Source organism: Hordeum vulgare, chromosome 5H, assembly GCF_904849725.1.
Source record: "Hordeum vulgare subsp. vulgare chromosome 5H, MorexV3_pseudomolecules_assembly, whole genome shotgun sequence".
In the NCBI taxonomy this organism is placed as follows: domain Eukaryota; kingdom Viridiplantae; phylum Streptophyta; class Magnoliopsida; order Poales; family Poaceae; genus Hordeum; species Hordeum vulgare.
Window position 1 is genome coordinate 572,083,106 of NC_058522.1, and position 18,284 is coordinate 572,101,389.

The 18,284-nt window shown below is 39.0% G+C and overlaps 3 protein-coding genes across 5 annotated transcripts; all 3 read right to left on the reverse strand.

Moving 5' to 3' along the window:
* Nucleotides 1-5,621: 5,621 nt before the first annotated feature.
* On the reverse strand, nt 5,622-8,015 carry LOC123399402. 2 transcript variants are annotated; one of them, XR_006610366.1, is made up of 6 exons: nt 7,925-8,015; nt 6,862-6,942; nt 6,564-6,626; nt 6,176-6,421; nt 6,043-6,088; nt 5,622-5,947 (listed from the first exon to the last, which is right to left on the reverse strand). XR_006610366.1 is itself a non-coding variant. In XM_045093818.1 (5 exons), the coding sequence occupies exons 1-5, from the start codon at nt 6,997-6,999 to the stop codon at nt 5,943-5,945; spliced, it is 498 nt and encodes a 165-aa protein (XP_044949753.1). In that variant the 3' UTR covers nt 5,622-5,942. The 2 variants fall into 2 exon arrangements, 1 of the variants encoding a protein (XP_044949753.1); XM_045093818.1 differs by lacking the exon at nt 7,925-8,015 and having other exon boundaries at nt 6,862-6,999.
* Nucleotides 8,016-9,076: 1,061 nt separating this feature from the next.
* On the reverse strand, nt 9,077-11,385 carry LOC123399404. Of its 2 annotated transcripts, XR_006610367.1 has the most exons (6): nt 11,295-11,385; nt 10,232-10,312; nt 9,934-9,996; nt 9,546-9,791; nt 9,413-9,458; nt 9,077-9,317 (listed from the first exon to the last, which is right to left on the reverse strand). XR_006610367.1 is itself a non-coding variant. In XM_045093819.1 (5 exons), exons 1-5 carry the CDS (start codon nt 10,367-10,369, stop codon nt 9,313-9,315), a joined length of 498 nt encoding a protein of 165 aa, XP_044949754.1. In that variant the 3' UTR covers nt 9,077-9,312. The 2 variants fall into 2 exon arrangements, 1 of the variants encoding a protein (XP_044949754.1); XM_045093819.1 differs by lacking the exon at nt 11,295-11,385 and having other exon boundaries at nt 10,232-10,369.
* A 976-nt stretch (nt 11,386-12,361) lies between these two features.
* Nucleotides 12,362-17,605, reverse strand: LOC123399405. Its single transcript, XM_045093820.1, has 14 exons — nt 17,300-17,605; nt 16,478-16,641; nt 16,151-16,395; nt 15,827-16,045; nt 15,650-15,742; nt 15,458-15,559; nt 14,992-15,389; nt 14,811-14,909; nt 14,665-14,736; nt 13,602-13,682; nt 13,304-13,366; nt 12,916-13,161; nt 12,783-12,828; nt 12,362-12,687 (listed from the first exon to the last, which is right to left on the reverse strand). Exons 7-14 carry the CDS (start codon nt 15,355-15,357, stop codon nt 12,683-12,685), a joined length of 978 nt encoding a protein of 325 aa, XP_044949755.1. The 5' UTR covers nt 15,358-15,389; nt 15,458-15,559; nt 15,650-15,742; nt 15,827-16,045; nt 16,151-16,395; nt 16,478-16,641; nt 17,300-17,605; the 3' UTR covers nt 12,362-12,682.
* Between the last annotated feature and the right edge of the window lie 679 nt (nt 17,606-18,284).

An 18,284-nucleotide genomic window follows, 5' to 3' on the forward strand; every position in this document is an offset into this window, starting at 1 on the left:
ATTCTTATAAAGTACTGCTTGAGGCAGGAAGCCGGGAATAATTTATGTGGATACTACGTTTGCGAGTGGATTCAACACACGACATGTGAGAGGGGCAGATCTTTTCAACAACTTGAAGTACGTAAACAATATTCATATTTTTATTTTCTTACCATCAATTATGTCGAGTTTCATCAATATATATATATATATTGACCCCTTCTTTATATCAGATCACACGGAAGCGGGATGAACTCCTACCAACTCATCGCATATGAGCAATTCAAGAGGAATTAGCGGGATTCTTTGTTGAGCATGCCATACCTACAAATGGAGAATACCATCTGGATTTCCATATCGATGTTGGTAGATAGATATTAGCTAGTTAGGAATCGCAAGAGATAATTGTATATATGCATGAACGTGTACTATATGTAGTAGCGTCGAATAGATATGCGAAAACTTGTTGTTCGGCCAAGCATCGAGAAAGAGAGGTCACTTCTCTCTATATTCATGACGATGCCATGTAACAGTTCCTTCATTGCTATATGTACGTACTAGTTAGCGTCTAGTTGAATGGAGCTCAATAATCACTAGTGGAGAAATGGTCGTTAGTTTCGGTTGGTAAGGTCCTTTAGTCCTGGGTCACCAACCGGGACAAGTAACTCGGGGCTAAAGCCCCCCCCCCTAGTCCCGGTTGGCCACGACGAGGGACTAATGCCCTCCACGTGGCTGGCAACGCGCACCGGGAGGCGGGGACCTTTAGTCCCGGTTGGTGACACCAACCGAGATTAAAGGCTTTGCGATTTTGGGGTTTTGGATTTATGATTTTATTGTTTATTTTTCTTTTTATTTTGTGTGTTCCATTTGATTCTTTTTCATTTCAAACATAGTTTACCGTACTATATATTGTACACATTATGCATACATCATAGAATTTTGTGTAGGACCAATCATATATAATAGAATTTTTCGTACGACCATATGCATACACACATATATATATACAATTTGGTATATACAATTTCTTCAACAACTTGCACATCCTTATATACAAGCCTTAGGTGTAGTGGTATTATCCGTCGGGAGGTATGACCTTCTCAAGCAAAAATCCCGCCATTTCCTTTTGAAGTGCTCGTATGCGCTCCTTTACTAGGAGCCTATTCCGCATCTCCGCCATCTTTAAAGAAGGAGACCAATAAGAATATATTAGTTGTGTGTATATATATTAGACCATGATTAAAAAATTATGAATAGTGTTTACGTACCCAATGATGTTTTTCATGTCTGTGTTGTTCGGTCATAAAGCGAGTTTTCTCGCAAACATAGTATGCACATATATTGGGCCCCTCTTCCTGCTTCACGCACCACTTTACGAGAACATAATTCTGTCAGATAATAATCAATCATGATAATGATATTGAAACTAGAACTAAAGAGGTGCGCTAGTACTACTTAATTACCCTGGGTCGTTTCCATGTCAGCTCCTCTATCCATTTACCGACAATCTCATGGATGAACCATGTCCAAACTCTGCCCAAAAAAGTAATAATAAAGGAGTCATTTATCACTTGATATGAGGAAATGAAATCAAGAGATCGACATAGTGCGATAATGATTGAAATTACCTGTCGTCCAGTACTTCAACTTTTCCCTCATCAGGGTCTTTAGTTAGTGAGTCCATTACTTCAACTTTTCCCTCGTCAACACTAATGATTAGCAGGATCTAGTGGAACCTGCGTTGTATAAGAGGGCATACATAACTCATCATAGTTGGCTGCCTACGGATTCTTCTTTCTCGAACGACTTATGTAAGAGTCGTTCTAGTCCTTAAACCCCTCAAACCACGGAACAACGCCTTTGCCTCGTGTTCGTCACGGGTGTTCAGGATTCTTGAGGGCGCGCGTGAGCTCGTCATTCTCTCTGTCGGGCTGGAACACCCTTGTTCGAGCATCTTGTATTGCAGCAAGAAAAGCGTAAGAGGCATCTTTAAGACTTGCCTGCTCCAGAATCTCCCCTATCTTTGGGTCCAACTTTCCCCCATGCACATAAAACCAAGTCATGCATGTGTCGGGCCAATCCAATGTTTTTGGAGTGACCACTGCATCAATCATCTTTTACTCAGATTCATCCCACTTAGGCATGCCACTCTTGTAGCCACATGTTCTGTTTGTCGGGCTGGAACACCCCTATTCGAGCATCTTGTATTGCAGCAAGTAAAGCGTCAAAAGCATCTTTAAGACTTTCCTGCTCCAGAATCTCCCCTATCTTTGAGTCCAACTTTCCCCCATGCACATAAAAGCAAGTCATGCACGTGTCGGGCCAATCCAATGTTTTTGGAGTGACCCCTGCATAAATCATCTTTTACTCATATACATCCCACTTAGGCATGCCACTCTTGTAGCCACTTGTCCCAGAGAATGATGTCACTCTTTCTTATGAGCATTTAGCTTGATTATACTCGACCGATCCTTTGATTTTTCTGATTTCTTGAACTCCACAAATAAGTCTGAATGATCGTTTACCTTCTCGTATGGTCTAGTGAATTCTGAAGTCTTGTCTTGTTTGCCGAGGTCAGCCCGTAACCTTTTCTTCCAGTTGCAGAATTGTGTCGCCATCTTCTTAAGAGCACAATTCTTGACTTTCTCCTGCTGTGCATCTGAGAAATGCTCTGATGGGTGAAATGTGACATGAGCATATCCCAAAGCAGATTTTTTTTCTTTTTCGTCCACAAAACTAACTTCTGGATCTTTCTTTGGCATATTCCATTCTTGAACCGAAATCGGGATTTGGTCCGTGACAATAACTATGCATTAACATAAAAATTTGTCTGCATTGTTTTTGGGAGCAATCGGTTCGCCAACTGGTGTGATCTTATCGATGTTGTACTTTATGCCCCCGGGCAACTTTTTGGTCGGGGCCTCGTACTGTCCTCCTTGTAGAAGAGTTGTTCGATCTGAAGGGCTAAAATAAGAAAGATCCATTATATATATAATCCCAATTTATGTATATATAAAAATTAATTAATACATGTAATGATGATCACGAGAGGCCTTATATATATACCTGGCCGTTCTTTGTTAATTGAAGGCCATCATTGTTTGTGTGCCCTTCGTGTGGTTCTTACTCAAATATTCCCTCACCGGGATCGTTTAAATATTGTGAGAAATCATCTGCAGGTTCATTCTCTGTCTTTCGTATGATGTCGAACATGATATTCTCTTGATCGCCATGTTCGTCTCTACCGCTAGCGTCCATAGCTTAACTAATCGAGAAGAAAGATAAAACAATTTAGTATTAACTTTAGCTAACAAAATCATCATATGTATCACTAATACATCGCATAATCCACTTAATGCATCATCGAATATTATAGAATATAATCGCAAATACATCTCGAGTATTATCAAAAAAAATCAATGCAAATTTTTTATATACTATACATATGGTCAACCTTTTCCTATGCAACTTTTTTCTATGCAAATTTTTTCTATACTATACATATATATGGTCAAATTTTTCATATGCATCTTTTTTCTATGCAATTTCCTTCTATACTACAACATTAAAAGTATAAAAAACTAAAAAATAGAAGAAAACTAGCTAGTGAAAAAGAACCAATCTATGCAAAAAAAAATCTATAATATACCTATGGTCAACGTTTTCCTATGCAAATTTTTTCTATACTATTCTTATGTCTTTTCTCTCTTATTTTGCAAGGTTTACATAAAGAGGAAGAATACCGGCAACTGGAATTCCGACCTGAAAGTGGAGCAAAGTTGAGATACCTATTCTGCGCAACTCCAAACGCCGTGAAAATCAACGGAGATTTTTTTCCCAATATATAAAAAATACGGGGCCGAAGAAGTGCCGGAGGGGCACCAGGGGGTGCCCACAAGCCTGCACGGCGCGTCCACCCCCCCCCCCCGGGCCGCGCCATGGGGGCTTGTGGGCAGCCCACTGGCCCACTTGCCCCCCTCTTTTGCTATATGGAGGGTTTCGTCCAGGAAAAAATCATAAGGGAGCTTTTTCGTGGTTTCGCCGCCGCCACGAGGCGGAACTTGAGCAAAACCAATCTAGAGCTCCGGCAGGACGATCCTGCCGGGGAAACTTCCCTCCCGGAGGGGGAAATCATTGTCATCGTCATCACCAACACTCCTCTCATCGGAGGGGACTCGTCACCATCAACATCTTCATCAGCACCGTCTCATCTCCAAACCCTAGTTCATCTCTTGTAACCAATCTCCGTCTCGAGACTCCGATTGGTACTTGTAAGGTTGCTAGTAGTGTTGATTACTCTTTGTAGTTGATGCTAGTTAGATTACTTGGTGGAAGAGTTTATGTTCAGATCCTTGATGCTACTCATTACACCTCTGATCATGATTATGATTATGCTTTGTGAGTAGTTACTTTTGTTCCTGAGGACATGGGATAAGTCATGCTAATAATAGTCATGTGAATTTGGTATTCGTTCCGTATTTTGATATGTTGTATGTTATTTTTCCTCTAGTAGTGTTATGTGAACGTCGACTACATAACACTTCACCATTATTTGGGCCTAGAGGAAGGCATTGGGAAGTAGTAAGTAGATGATGGGTTTCTAGAGTGACAGAAGCTTAAACCCTAGTTTATGTGTTACTTCGTAAGGGGCTGATTTGGATCCACTAGTTTAATGCTATGGTTAGACTTTGTCTTAATTCTTCTTTCGTAGTTGCAGATGCTTGCGAGAGGGGTTAATCATAAGTGGGATACTTGTCCAAGTAAGGGCAGTACCCAAGCGCCGGTCCACCCACATATCAAACTATCAAAGTAACGAACGTGAATCATACGAACATGATGAAACTAGCATGACAGAAATTCCCGTGTGTCCTCGGGAGCGTTTTTCCTCCTATAAGACTTTGTCCATGCTTGTCCCTTGCTACAAAAGGGATTGGGCCACTTTGCTGCACCGTTGCTACGTTTTTTACTTGTTGCTTGCTACGAATCATCTCACCACACAATCACTTGTTACCGATAATTTCAGTGCTTGCAGATATTTCCTTGCTGAAAACCACTTGTCAGATCCTTTTGCTCCTCGTTGGGTTCGACACTCTTACTTACACTACAACAAAACAGGTCACTAGGCACGCTCAATTTCATACGTAGGGACGTGTTGTTTCATCTCTAGCCAACTATAGAGCCGTTTTAGTAAAGCGTCCTTGGAGCGTATCCCCACGGACCGTCTCAATCATGTAGACACGCTTGCCAAGCGTGTCTTACATGGCATGAGACGCTTTCTAGGGACGTTGAAAATCGTGTCTACATGTAGAGACGTTATATTAGGCATGCTCGTATTACGTCTCTACACATAGACATGTTTCATTCGTCTCTTATAATCGTCTCTAAATATACATAAGCCTTTTTGTGCAAATGGAATATTTTACTTCAAATATTATTCAATTTATTTCGAATTTGTTTCACCATTTCAAATTCATACCATCTCTACCATTAACCATCATTCGCCTCTTATACTCTTCTCTACATATATACTTAAACTTCTATATACAAATGTAATATTTTACTTCAAATGGTAATTGATTTATTCTGAATCTATTTCATCATTTCAAATTCAGTTATTGTATAATTTCATGGCTGCACATGCATAGCAACAACAGTAATGACATCCAATGCATTAATTAGCAGAAACAATGTCTCCACATAAAGTACGTGGAGTTTACAACTGAATAATACCAAACATTCATATGAAACATACGCTTGTGCAAATAAATAAGAAAATATCCTATAGAGAACAACTATGTTTCTCTACGAATCTAAAATCTATACATAATGCATAATATTGTTCATTTAAAGATAGATTCATCAACTCCTCGCAACTCCTCCAATGCACTCCCTTTTCATATCAACAACCGTCAACTGGTCAACTACTCCTAGCTCCTTTAATGCACTCCCTTTTCAAGTCATCATCACCCTGAAAATTAGATGAACAATGTTTACGTGAACATATGCTTATAGAAAAGTGGAAGATAATAGATTTCTTGATGAAATTATAAGAAACTATCATACCAATGCTTTGTGGTTGTGCTGGAGTGGTTGGCTTAACTACTTTTACCTAAAAATTAGAAATATTCTTGATAAATAACTTTTCACACATGTGCAGAGTTGATCATACACAATGCTTGAATGGAAACATACTTACATGTGAGCGAGGCCAAGCAATAACAGAACCAAAAGCATCCTTTACTGTTTCAAATTTTTCATATGGTCTAACTAGTCTCTCATTTGCTAGATATGTATAGCCACGAACAAGAACTGCAACGTATTGCACTCCAAGCATGTATCCTCCAACCACATATGTTTTCTCTTTACTCACTAAAGTTCCTTGGACCACCGGCTTGTCTTTGTTTCTCGAGTTCATTGAATACAACACAACTTCTGTTTTATCCTATTTTTCAAGAAATGAAACAGATATTATTGATGAACCTGAGAAGATTTCATTTTATGCAAATAAGAACAATTTCATAAATAATTAGACCAACTATCTATTAGAAAATCATTGTCATCCGGATATCAAGCCTATATGGTACCTGCTTAGTGACTTGGTGATGACCACATGGCTTGGTTGCCTTGCTATTTTCAGCACTAGCATTCTGCAATTAAATAGGAACACATGTGAAAGGAGACACACGATCAGCTATAATCAAGAATTATTTTTAATACTTATTGAATCTGACTTATGATCTGCTAGTTGTGTCGCAACAGTATTGGAAACGACCTTGTCAAAATGTAATTGTTGTTTAATAATAATGTCATTTACCACTTACATACAAAATTGGGCAGTCTGTTGTAGAATCAATGCCATTTACATATGTAGCATATGTTTACCTGCTTAGTGACTTGGTGAGGTCGTAAACTTGGTTCATGACCACCTTTCTGCACTCCAAGATTATGTTCAACATGGGCATTCTGCAATTTAATATGAAAAGGTGTCATCATCATCATTCTGCAATTTAACATGGGCATTCTGCAATTTAATAGGCTCGGCTCGGCGGGGAGAGAGGGGCTGGGGCGGGGCGGTGGCGGAGAGAGAGCTCGCTGGGGAGAGAGAACTCGCTGGGGAGAGAGTCTTCTGTTAAGAAGGGAGTGCTGCTCATTTAGTAACGGCGAGTACGTAAAAGCAGGATTAGCTGAACTTGAGCATTGGTGCTATAGAGCTACTGACGAGGTAAATATAGCTATTTCTGTCACACATCTTAAAATGCTATTAAATAAGGGGCGGTAGAGCTATTGTAGCATCTGTTTTTCTTAATGGGCTTTAGTCCTGCATATTGTTCTAGACCATATAGCTGTGCCTAAATCATGTTATATCATTTACAGTGATCAACAGCAAAATGAAGTACAAATAAGATAACTTTGTCATGTTCATTATGCCAAGAAGTTTCTCAGTTGATTAATAGTTGTAACAAAGTTGCCTCAAATATTGATTTCTCATCTAGTATTTTTTTCGAGATTATCTCATCTAGTGTTTTCGTACTTGCAGTATGCAGGTTCAGCCTGGGATGAGCTTAAACATATTAGACAAGCTATTGGTTTCCTGGTATGACTTTTCATGTGCTCTTAGAACATGACTTCCACAAATATTTGTTCAGTAGAATAAGTATCTAGGCTATTGCTGATAAGATATGAGAAAATGATTGCACATGGCTCTGGAGTTTGGACTAGAACACCCCTTTAATTTTCTCTCACACACACCAAAGTGTGTGTAATTTTGTGTTAGAAGAATGGACACCCTTTTAGTTATTATTTTTCTTTAAAGGTTTTCCTACCGAGAAAAGACAACAAGCCGGAATTTCAACTTTGAGGGCATATTGTATAAGGGTTCAACCAATCCTGAAACTACTAGCGGGAGATAATTGATAATTAAATGAGTACGAGTTAGTTGACACACCTTAGCGATCACTTGTTCATGTGGTAAATGCGCATTACTACAAACCTGTTTTGATTTGGTCTGCTGCAGCTCCTGTTAAAGAAATAGTTTCAAGACATTAGCATGGACATGCATTAAATAGGTATTGGAAAAGCCCATTACATTACCTGCGAGAGGGGTTAATCATAAGTGGGATACTTGTCCAAGTAAGGGCAGTACCCAAGCGCCGGTCCACCCACATATCAAACTATCAAAGTAACGAACGTGAATCATACGAACATGATGAAACTAGCATGACAGAAATTCCCGTGTGTCCTCGGGAGCGTTTTTCCTCCTATAAGACTTTGTCCAGGCTTGTCCCTTGCTACAAAAGGGATTGGGCCACTTTGCTGCACCGTTGCTACGTTTTTTACTTGTTGCTTGCTACGAATCATCTCACCACACAATCACTTGTTACCGATAATTTCAGTGCTTGCAGATATTTCCTTGCTGAAAACCACTTGTCAGATCCTTTTGCTCCTCGTTGGGTTCGACACTCTTACTTACACTACAACAAAACAGGTCACTAGGCACGCTCAATTTCATACGTAGGGACGTGTTGTTTCATCTCTAGCCAACTATAGAGCCGTTTTAGTAAAGCGTCCTTGGAGCGTATCCCCACGGACCGTCTCAATCATGTAGACACGCTTGCCAAGCGTGTCTTACATGGCATGAGACGCTTTCTAGGGACGTTGAAAATCGTGTCTACATGTAGAGACGTTATATTAGGCATGCTCGTATTACGTCTCTACACATAGACATGTTTCATTCGTCTCTTATAATCGTCTCTAAATATACATAAGCCTTTTTGTGCAAATGGAATATTTTACTTCAAATATTATTCAATTTATTTCGAATTTGTTTCACCATTTCAAATTCATACCATCTCTACCATTAACCATCATTCGCCTCTTATACTCTTCTCTACATATATACTTAAACTTCTATATACAAATGTAATATTTTACTTCAAATGGTAATTGATTTATTCTGAATCTATTTCATCATTTCAAATTCAGTTATTGTATAATTTCATGGCTGCACATGCATAGCAACAACAGTAATGACATCCAATGCATTAATTAGCAGAAACAATGTCTCCACATAAAGTACGTGGAGTTTATAACTGAATAATACCAAACATTCATATGAAACATACGCTTGTGCAAATAAATAAGAAAATATCCTATAGAGAACAACTATGTTTCTCTACGAATCTAAAATCTATACATAATGCATAATATTGTTCATTTAAAGATAGATTCATCAACTCCTCGCAACTCCTCCAATGCACTCCCTTTTCATATCAACAACCGTCAACTGGTCAACTACTCCTAGCTCCTTTAATGCACTCCCTTTTCAAGTCATCATCACCCTGAAAATTAGATGAACAATGTTTACGTGAACATATGCTTATAGAAAAGTGGAAGATAATAGATTTCTTGATGAAATTATAAGAAACTATCATACCAATGCTTTGTGGTTGTGCTGGAGTGGTTGGCTTAACTACTTTTACCTAAAAATTAGAAATATTCTTGATAAATAACTTTTCACACATGTGCAGAGTTGATCATACACAATGCTTGAATGGAAACATACTTACATGTGAGCGAGGCCAAGCAATAACAGAACCAAAAGCATCCTTTACTGTTTCAAATTTTTCATATGGTCTAACTAGTCTCTCATTTGCTAGATATGTATAGCCACGAACAAGAACTGCAACGTATTGCACTCCAAGCATGTATCCTCCAACCACATATGTTTTCTCTTTACTCACTAAAGTTCCTTGGACCACCGGCTTGTCTTTGTTTCTCGAGTTCATTGAATACAACACAACTTCTGTTTTATCCTATTTTTCAAGAAATGAAACAGATATTATTGATGAACCTGAGAAGATTTCATTTTATGCAAATAAGAACAATTTCATAAATAATTAGACCAACTATCTATTAGAAAATCATTGTCATCCGGATATCAAGCCTATATGGTACCTGCTTAGTGACTTGGTGATGACCACATGGCTTGGTTGCCTTGCTATTTTCAGCACTAGCATTCTGCAATTAAATAGGAACACATGTGAAAGGAGACACACGATCAGCTATAATCAAGAATTATTTTTAATACTTATTGAATCTGACTTATGATCTGCTAGTTGTGTCGCAACAGTATTGGAAACGACCTTGTCAAAATGTAATTGTTGTTTAATAATAATGTCATTTACCACTTACATACAAAATTGGGCAGTCTGTTGTAGAATCAATGCCATTTACATATGTAGCATATGTTTACCTGCTTAGTGACTTGGTGAGGTCGTAAACTTGGTTCATGACCACCTTTCTGCACTCCAAGATTATGTTCAACATGGGCATTCTGCAATTTAATATGAAAAGGTGTCATCATCATCATTCTGCAATTTAACATGGGCATTCTGCAATTTAATAGGCTCGGCTCGGCGGGGAGAGAGGGGCTGGGGCGGGGCGGTGGCGGAGAGAGAGCTCGCTGGGGAGAGAGAACTCGCTGGGGAGAGAGTCTTCTGTTAAGAAGGGAGTGCTGCTCATTTAGTAACGGCGAGTACGTAAAAGCAGGATTAGCTGAACTTGAGCATTGGTGCTATAGAGCTACTGACGAGGTAAATATAGCTATTTCTGTCACACATCTTAAAATGCTATTAAATAAGGGGCGGTAGAGCTATTGTAGCATCTGTTTTTCTTAATGGGCTTTAGTCCTGCATATTGTTCTAGACCATATAGCTGTGCCTAAATCATGTTATATCATTTACAGTGATCAACAGCAAAATGAAGTACAAATAAGATAACTTTGTCATGTTCATTATGCCAAGAAGTTTCTCAGTTGATTAATAGTTGTAACAAAGTTGCCTCAAATATTGATTTCTCATCTAGTATTTTTTTCGAGATTATCTCATCTAGTGTTTTCGTACTTGCAGTATGCAGGTTCAGCCTGGGATGAGCTTAAACATATTAGACAAGCTATTGGTTTCCTGGTATGACTTTTCATGTGCTCTTAGAACATGACTTCCACAAATATTTGTTCAGTAGAATAAGTATCTAGGCTATTGCTGATAAGATATGAGAAAATGATTGCACATGGCTCTGGAGTTTGGACTAGAACACCCCTTTAATTTTCTCTCACACACACCAAAGTGTGTGTAATTTTGTGTTAGAAGAATGGACACCCTTTTAGTTATTATTTTTCTTTAAAGGTTTTCCTACCGAGAAAAGACAACAAGCCGGAATTTCAACTTTGAGGGCATATTGTATAAGGGTTCAACCAATCCTGAAACTACTAGCGGGAGATAATTGATAATTAAATGAGTACGAGTTAGTTGACACACCTTAGCGATCACTTGTTCATGTGGTAAATGCGCATTACTACAAACCTGTTTTGATTTGGTCTGCTGCAGCTCCTGTTAAAGAAATAGTTTCAAGACATTAGCATGGACATGCATTAAATAGGTATTGGAAAAGCCCATTACATTACCTGCGAGAGGGGTTAATCATAAGTGGGATACTTGTCCAAGTAAGGGCAGTACCCAAGCGCCGGTCCACCCACATATCAAACTATCAAAGTAACGAACGTGAATCATACGAACATGATGAAACTAGCATGACAGAAATTCCCGTGTGTCCTCGGGAGCGTTTTTCCTCCTATAAGACTTTGTCCAGGCTTGTCCCTTGCTACAAAAGGGATTGGGCCACTTTGCTGCACCGTTGCTACGTTTTTTACTTGTTGCTTGCTACGAATCATCTCACCACACAATCACTTGTTACCGATAATTTCAGTGCTTGCAGATATTTCCTTGCTGAAAACCACTTGTCAGATCCTTTTGCTCCTCGTTGGGTTCGACACTCTTACTTACACTACAACAAAACAGGTCACTAGGCACGCTCAATTTCATACGTAGGGACGTGTTGTTTCATCTCTAGCCAACTATAGAGCCGTTTTAGTAAAGCGTCCTTGGAGCGTATCCCCACGGACCGTCTCAATCATGTAGACACGCTTGCCAAGCGTGTCTTACATGGCATGAGACGCTTTCTAGGGACGTTGAAAATCGTGTCTACATGTAGAGACGTTATATTAGGCATGCTCGTATTACGTCTCTACACATAGACATGTTTCATTCGTCTCTTATAATCGTCTCTAAATATACATAAGCCTTTTTGTGCAAATGGAATATTTTACTTCAAATATTATTCAATTTATTTCGAATTTGTTTCACCATTTCAAATTCATACCATCTCTACCATTAACCATCATTCGCCTCTTATACTCTTCTCTACATATATACTTAAACTTCTATATACAAATGTAATATTTTACTTCAAATGGTAATTGATTTATTCTGAATCTATTTCATCATTTCAAATTCAGTTATTGTATAATTTCATGGCTGCACATGCATAGCAACAACAGTAATGACATCCAATGCATTAATTAGCAGAAACAATGTCTCCACATAAAGTACGTGGAGTTTACAACTGAATAATACCAAACATTCATATGAAACATACGCTTGTGCAAATAAATAAGAAAATATCCTATAGAGAACAACTATGTTTCTCTACGAATCTAAAATCTATACATAATGCATAATATTGTTCATTTAAAGATAGATTCATCAACTCCTCGCAACTCCTCCAATGCACTCCCTTTTCATATCAACAACCGTCAACTGGTCAACTACTCCTAGCTCCTTTAATGCACTCCCTTTTCAAGTCATCATCACCCTGAAAATTAGATGAACAATGTTTACGTGAACATATGCTTATAGAAAAGTGGAAGATAATAGATTTCTTGATGAAATTATAAGAAACTATCATACCAATGCTTTGTGGTTGTGCTGGAGTGGTTGGCTTAACTACTTTTACCTAAAAATTAGAAATATTCTTGATAAATAACTTTTCACACATGTGCAGAGTTGATCATACACAATGCTTGAATGGAAACATACTTACATGTGAGCGAGGCCAAGCAATAACAGAACCAAAAGCATCCTTTACTGTTTCAAATTTTTCATATGGTCTAACTAGTCTCTCATTTGCTAGATATGTATAGCCACGAACAAGAACTGCAACGTATTGCACTCCAAGCATGTATCCTCCAACCACATATGTTTTCTCTTTACTCACTAAAGTTCCTTGGACCACCGGCTTGTCTTTGTTTCTCGAGTTCATTGAATACAACACAACTTCTGTTTTATCCTATTTTTCAAGAAATGAAACAGATATTATTGATGAACCTGAGAAGATTTCATTTTATGCAAATAAGAACAATTTCATAAATAATTAGACCAACTATCTATTAGAAAATCATTGTCATCCGGATATCAAGCCTATATGGTACCTGCTTAGTGACTTGGTGATGACCACATGGCTTGGTTGCCTTGCTATTTTCAGCACTAGCATTCTGCAATTAAATAGGAACACATGTGAAAGGAGACACACGATCAGCTATAATCAAGAATTATTTTTAATACTTATTGAATCTGACTTATGATCTGCTAGTTGTGTCGCAACAGTATTGGAAACGACCTTGTCAAAATGTAATTGTTGTTTAATAATAATGTCATTTACCACTTACATACAAAATTGGGCAGTCTGTTGTAGAATCAATGCCATTTACATATGTAGCATATGTTTACCTGCTTAGTGACTTGGTGAGGTCGTAAACTTGGTTCATGACCACCTTTCTGCACTCCAAGATTATGTTCAACATGGGCATTCTGCAATTTAATATGAAAAGGTGTCATCATCATCATTCTGCAATTTAACATGGGCATTCTGCAATTTAATAGGCTCGGCTCGGCGGGGAGAGAGGGGCTGGGGCGGGGCGGTGGCGGAGAGAGAGCTCGCTGGGGAGAGAGAACTCGCTGGGGAGAGAGTCTTCTGTTAAGAAGGGAGTGCTGCTCATTTAGTAACGGCGAGTACGTAAAAGCAGGATTAGCTGAACTTGAGCATTGGTGCTATAGAGCTACTGACGAGGTAAATATAGCTATTTCTGTCACACATCTTAAAATGCTATTAAATAAGGGGCGGTAGAGCTATTGTAGCATCTGTTTTTCTTAATGGGCTTTAGTCCTGCATATTGTTCTAGACCATATAGCTGTGCCTAAATCATGTTATATCATTTACAGTGATCAACAGCAAAATGAAGTACAAATAAGATAACTTTGTCATGTTCATTATGCCAAGAAGTTTCTCAGTTGATTAATAGTTGTAACAAAGTTGCCTCAAATATTGATTTCTCATCTAGTATTTTTTTCGAGATTATCTCATCTAGTGTTTTCGTACTTGCAGTATGCAGGTTCAGCCTGGGATGAGCTTAAACATATTAGACAAGCTATTGGTTTCCTGGTATGACTTTTCATGTGCTCTTAGAACATGACTTCCACAAATATTTGTTCAGTAGAATAAGTATCTAGGCTATTGCTGATAAGATATGAGAAAATGATTGCACATGGCTCTGGAGTTTGGACTAGAACACCCCTTTAATTTTCTCTCACACACACCAAAGTGTGTGTAATTTTGTGTTAGAAGAATGGACACCCTTTTAGTTATTATTTTTCTTTAAAGGTTTTCCTACCGAGAAAAGACAACAAGCCGGAATTTCAACTTTGAGGGCATATTGTATAAGGGTTCAACCAATCCTGAAACTACTAGCGGGAGATAATTGATAATTAAATGAGTACAAGTTAGTTGACACACCTTAGCGATCACTTGTTCATGTGGTAAATGCGCATTACTACAAACCTGTTTTGATTTGGTCTGCTGCAGCTCCTGTTAAAGAAATAGTTTCAAGACATTAGCATGGACATGCATTAAATAGGTATTGGAAAAGCCCATTACATTACCTGCATGGTAGTTCCTGGCTCTTGCACATCATCATTTGATTGTTGAAGGACATTATAAGATTCACATTGGATATTGTTACCTCTTTCAGATAAAGTGACCTACAATAAAATTATTGTAATAGCACATCAGTGTTCATTAATTTCATCTTTGCACAAATATAACTGGGTTTCATAAGCTAACATGATAACTTTCAGTTGTAGAATCCAGTTCATTTCTCCAGCTCTCTCCAGGAAACTTTTTTGCAAGGAAGGCAGCTATCATAGCCATCTGACCTTTGACGTCCCCTACATCACCTTTGACGTCCTTTACATCATCTTTGACGTCCTTTACATCATCTTTGACATCCTCTACATTATCTTTAACCGTGCGTACTTCAAACTGGAGATTTTCTTGATCCGATTTCCCAACAAAAGTTATTCCTTGGGAAACATTTACACCGCTCCAATACTTTTCTTCATAGTAACCTCGAAGTTTTGCCTTTTTATCAAGTGCACCATTAAAGGCTTCACTGTAATCGTCAGTGGAAAGACTACCATTCTGATCCATTTTCCTTTTTTTAACTCCTCATTAGCTGCATCCTATTGAATACGACTAGTTACTAATTTGTTATTATACTATCGAATAGATTGTATGTTGTAGACTGTACCATTATTGTCTTGACATTGTCGCTTGTGTAATTGCCATCTTTTTTCTTATGAGCTTCATCCCATAGGTCAATCTTGTGGATTGGTGCTTTCCTTTTGATTTCCTATCCAACAAAGTACGTTAGGTGCACTATTTAGTTTTAAAGATAATTGATCTGTCATCTAATAAGAACTATAAAAAGGATAGTTGTCACCATCTCTTTTTGAAGTCTGGCATGGCTTTTTCTCCCGGTTGTGTGTGGATTCTTTTGTTGCTTCTCACACTCTCTGTTTTTCTCACATAACTTCTGCAAACAAATTAGATGCAGGCACGTAATGTTAGCAAACTAATTGTGGAGTCCAGTTTGAGCATGAGAGGATGAGATAATCACCATGTGTGAATCTTGACACCACATTCCAACTAGAGTCTCCCATTGATGCTCATTAACACCTATTGGAACATTACTGATAATTTCTTGGAGAGACCTTTCTTTGCGTTTGAAATATTTGTTCTTCAAGCGAGATTTGTAGGCTCTCCATCTTTTGCAAACTGTCATTAGGACCCAATCTCGTGTAAGCTGCTTTGTCTCAGATGGATAGACAAATTTCTCCTTCAAAAGATTAAATTTAATTGTTTACATGTGAAATGACAATAAATATGTCTGTGATGATACGTCAAAAAATATATTTAAGTGATGATGTTGCTTAAAAATTACCTCCACATCCGTAATAATGTTGTTCTTTCTTGGAAAAAATAATTCATTGTCCCATCTTGGAATGTTCAGCGGTGCAAGTGTGGAGTTCTCCGCAAGGTCACTCAGATAGCTGCTAAGAATTGAAGCAGACCTTTCATTCGGAATACCTTTTTCATTAGTCTCCACAATTATCGTTCCTCCAGCTACCTGGGATAAATTCTTCAACCGAAATTCCCCTACAATCTGCTGCGTCTCTCCATTTGGCCCTGCAAGGATGAATGTCCCAACACATATGACACCAATGATATAAAAACCTCATTCTGAAAAAGTTCAGTCATGGAAACTTACAAATTATCTTGATTTGTCTAGTGGATTCATGACATCTTCCTGGTACTATGTTATCAATCTCTGGAGGACCTTGCAGATTTTCTTCAACAAGCGGCACATGTTCTGGCTCATGCATTGTAAGGTTCAAGTCCCGAAGTCGTCTTGGTATCCTCGCCATTATTAATCTGCCATAGTAATAGAAACTAAAGACCTCAATCAAAAGTTCAGTGCGGCATGGCACGTACATACAAAAAATGCCTCAATCTGCAGCAATTCTCATGATCAAAATAGTGAGTCATCTAGTAGCTAGCATGTAACAATTTCCAGTTCACCTATGACATGTAAAAACCATCAGTTCATCCACTAAATAAAATCAACGGGGTCAAAACTGAAGCCTCACGCAATATAAACTAATTCTGATTTTTGCCGCGTCGGCGCGCCGTCTGGTCGGTCCTCCCACAATGCACCTAATACTAGTAGTAACAATACTATGCGTGTCAAGGATCAAATATTCAGATTTCAGAGGTTATCTTCAGACTTCATCAACCTGAATTTCCATCAACATTCAGATGACATCCATTTGTCCCCCAAGGTTGTGTCGTGGCAGAGGGGAGAGGCAGATGAGCGGGAGGAAAAGCAGAGAACATGCACCAGTTAAGTGATTTCACTAGTATAGACATCCAAACAGAGATTAATGTGCGTGTACATCTGCTTCTACCATGGAGCAGAGTCCAAACTATGCGTTTACACCATCCCGTTCAGCCCCAAGAAAACAACTGCTCATCCGTTCTGCTTCTATCAAACCTTTACACCCCGTTTCTTGATGGCCGGACTAATACGAACCTGGGCCACAGCTGCCGTAGACAAGTCGCCGCCGTCGGCCGCAACACACACCCCGGCCGGTCTCTGTCCCCCAACCTCCACGGCCACCAATCGTCCGCCCCTCCGCTGAGTCTTGTTAATTAGTCCGGCCACCAAGCCAATCAATCCCTGTTGATGTATTGCGGTGATGCACATCAGTGGCCACCAGATTGGAGGGATCCCATTGGATGGATTAGGATGAATTAGAGATGGGAAAAGGGGAGAAGCGGAGAGATGACGGCGTGGGTGGGGAGAAGCAGGGAGATGGCGGCGTGGGTGGGGAGAAGCGGAGAGAACGCGGCGTGGCGGAGTATATTACGGGGATTTTTTTTCTTCTCAATTATAGGTGCGCTGGCGCGCTATTTTTCTGGCGGCAAATAAATTCACACAAGCACGACGCTATTAAGTTTGTATCTTTTACACACAAGCAACTAGAAAATGGGCCAGGTCACTTGCTCTATTATTATTATTTGCATACGTTGTGAAATGTTTCTAGTAGAAAAAGTATAATTCCATCATATTATAATATGCAATGAGGATCTTTATGCATAAGGGGATCTCGAATGGCGATCCGCAAATTTTGTACCGCGTCATTCCAAGAATAGGAGAATAGTCGGCGGATACGGATGCGGGAGACGGCCATTCAACGCCGTCCATATACATTTCAGCTACCATCCGAACTAACCGAACACGTGTAAACACGACCGGATTTTATTCAAATTAGGGTACAATTTGCATAAACGGACGACATTCATGCAAATACAGTGGATTTTCATTATATTTTGAACGTACGGAACAAAAAAACTACTAGTATCGCCAGGTCTAAGCCCTTGTTGTTTCCTTCTTAGGACCACCTCCTTCATACGCCGTCTTCATGAGCATCGGAGATACGACCCGTAAAGTGAAGGTACGGTCTTCAACAAGGAAGAGTAGACCTTGAGAGATGGACTGACCCACATGGGACACC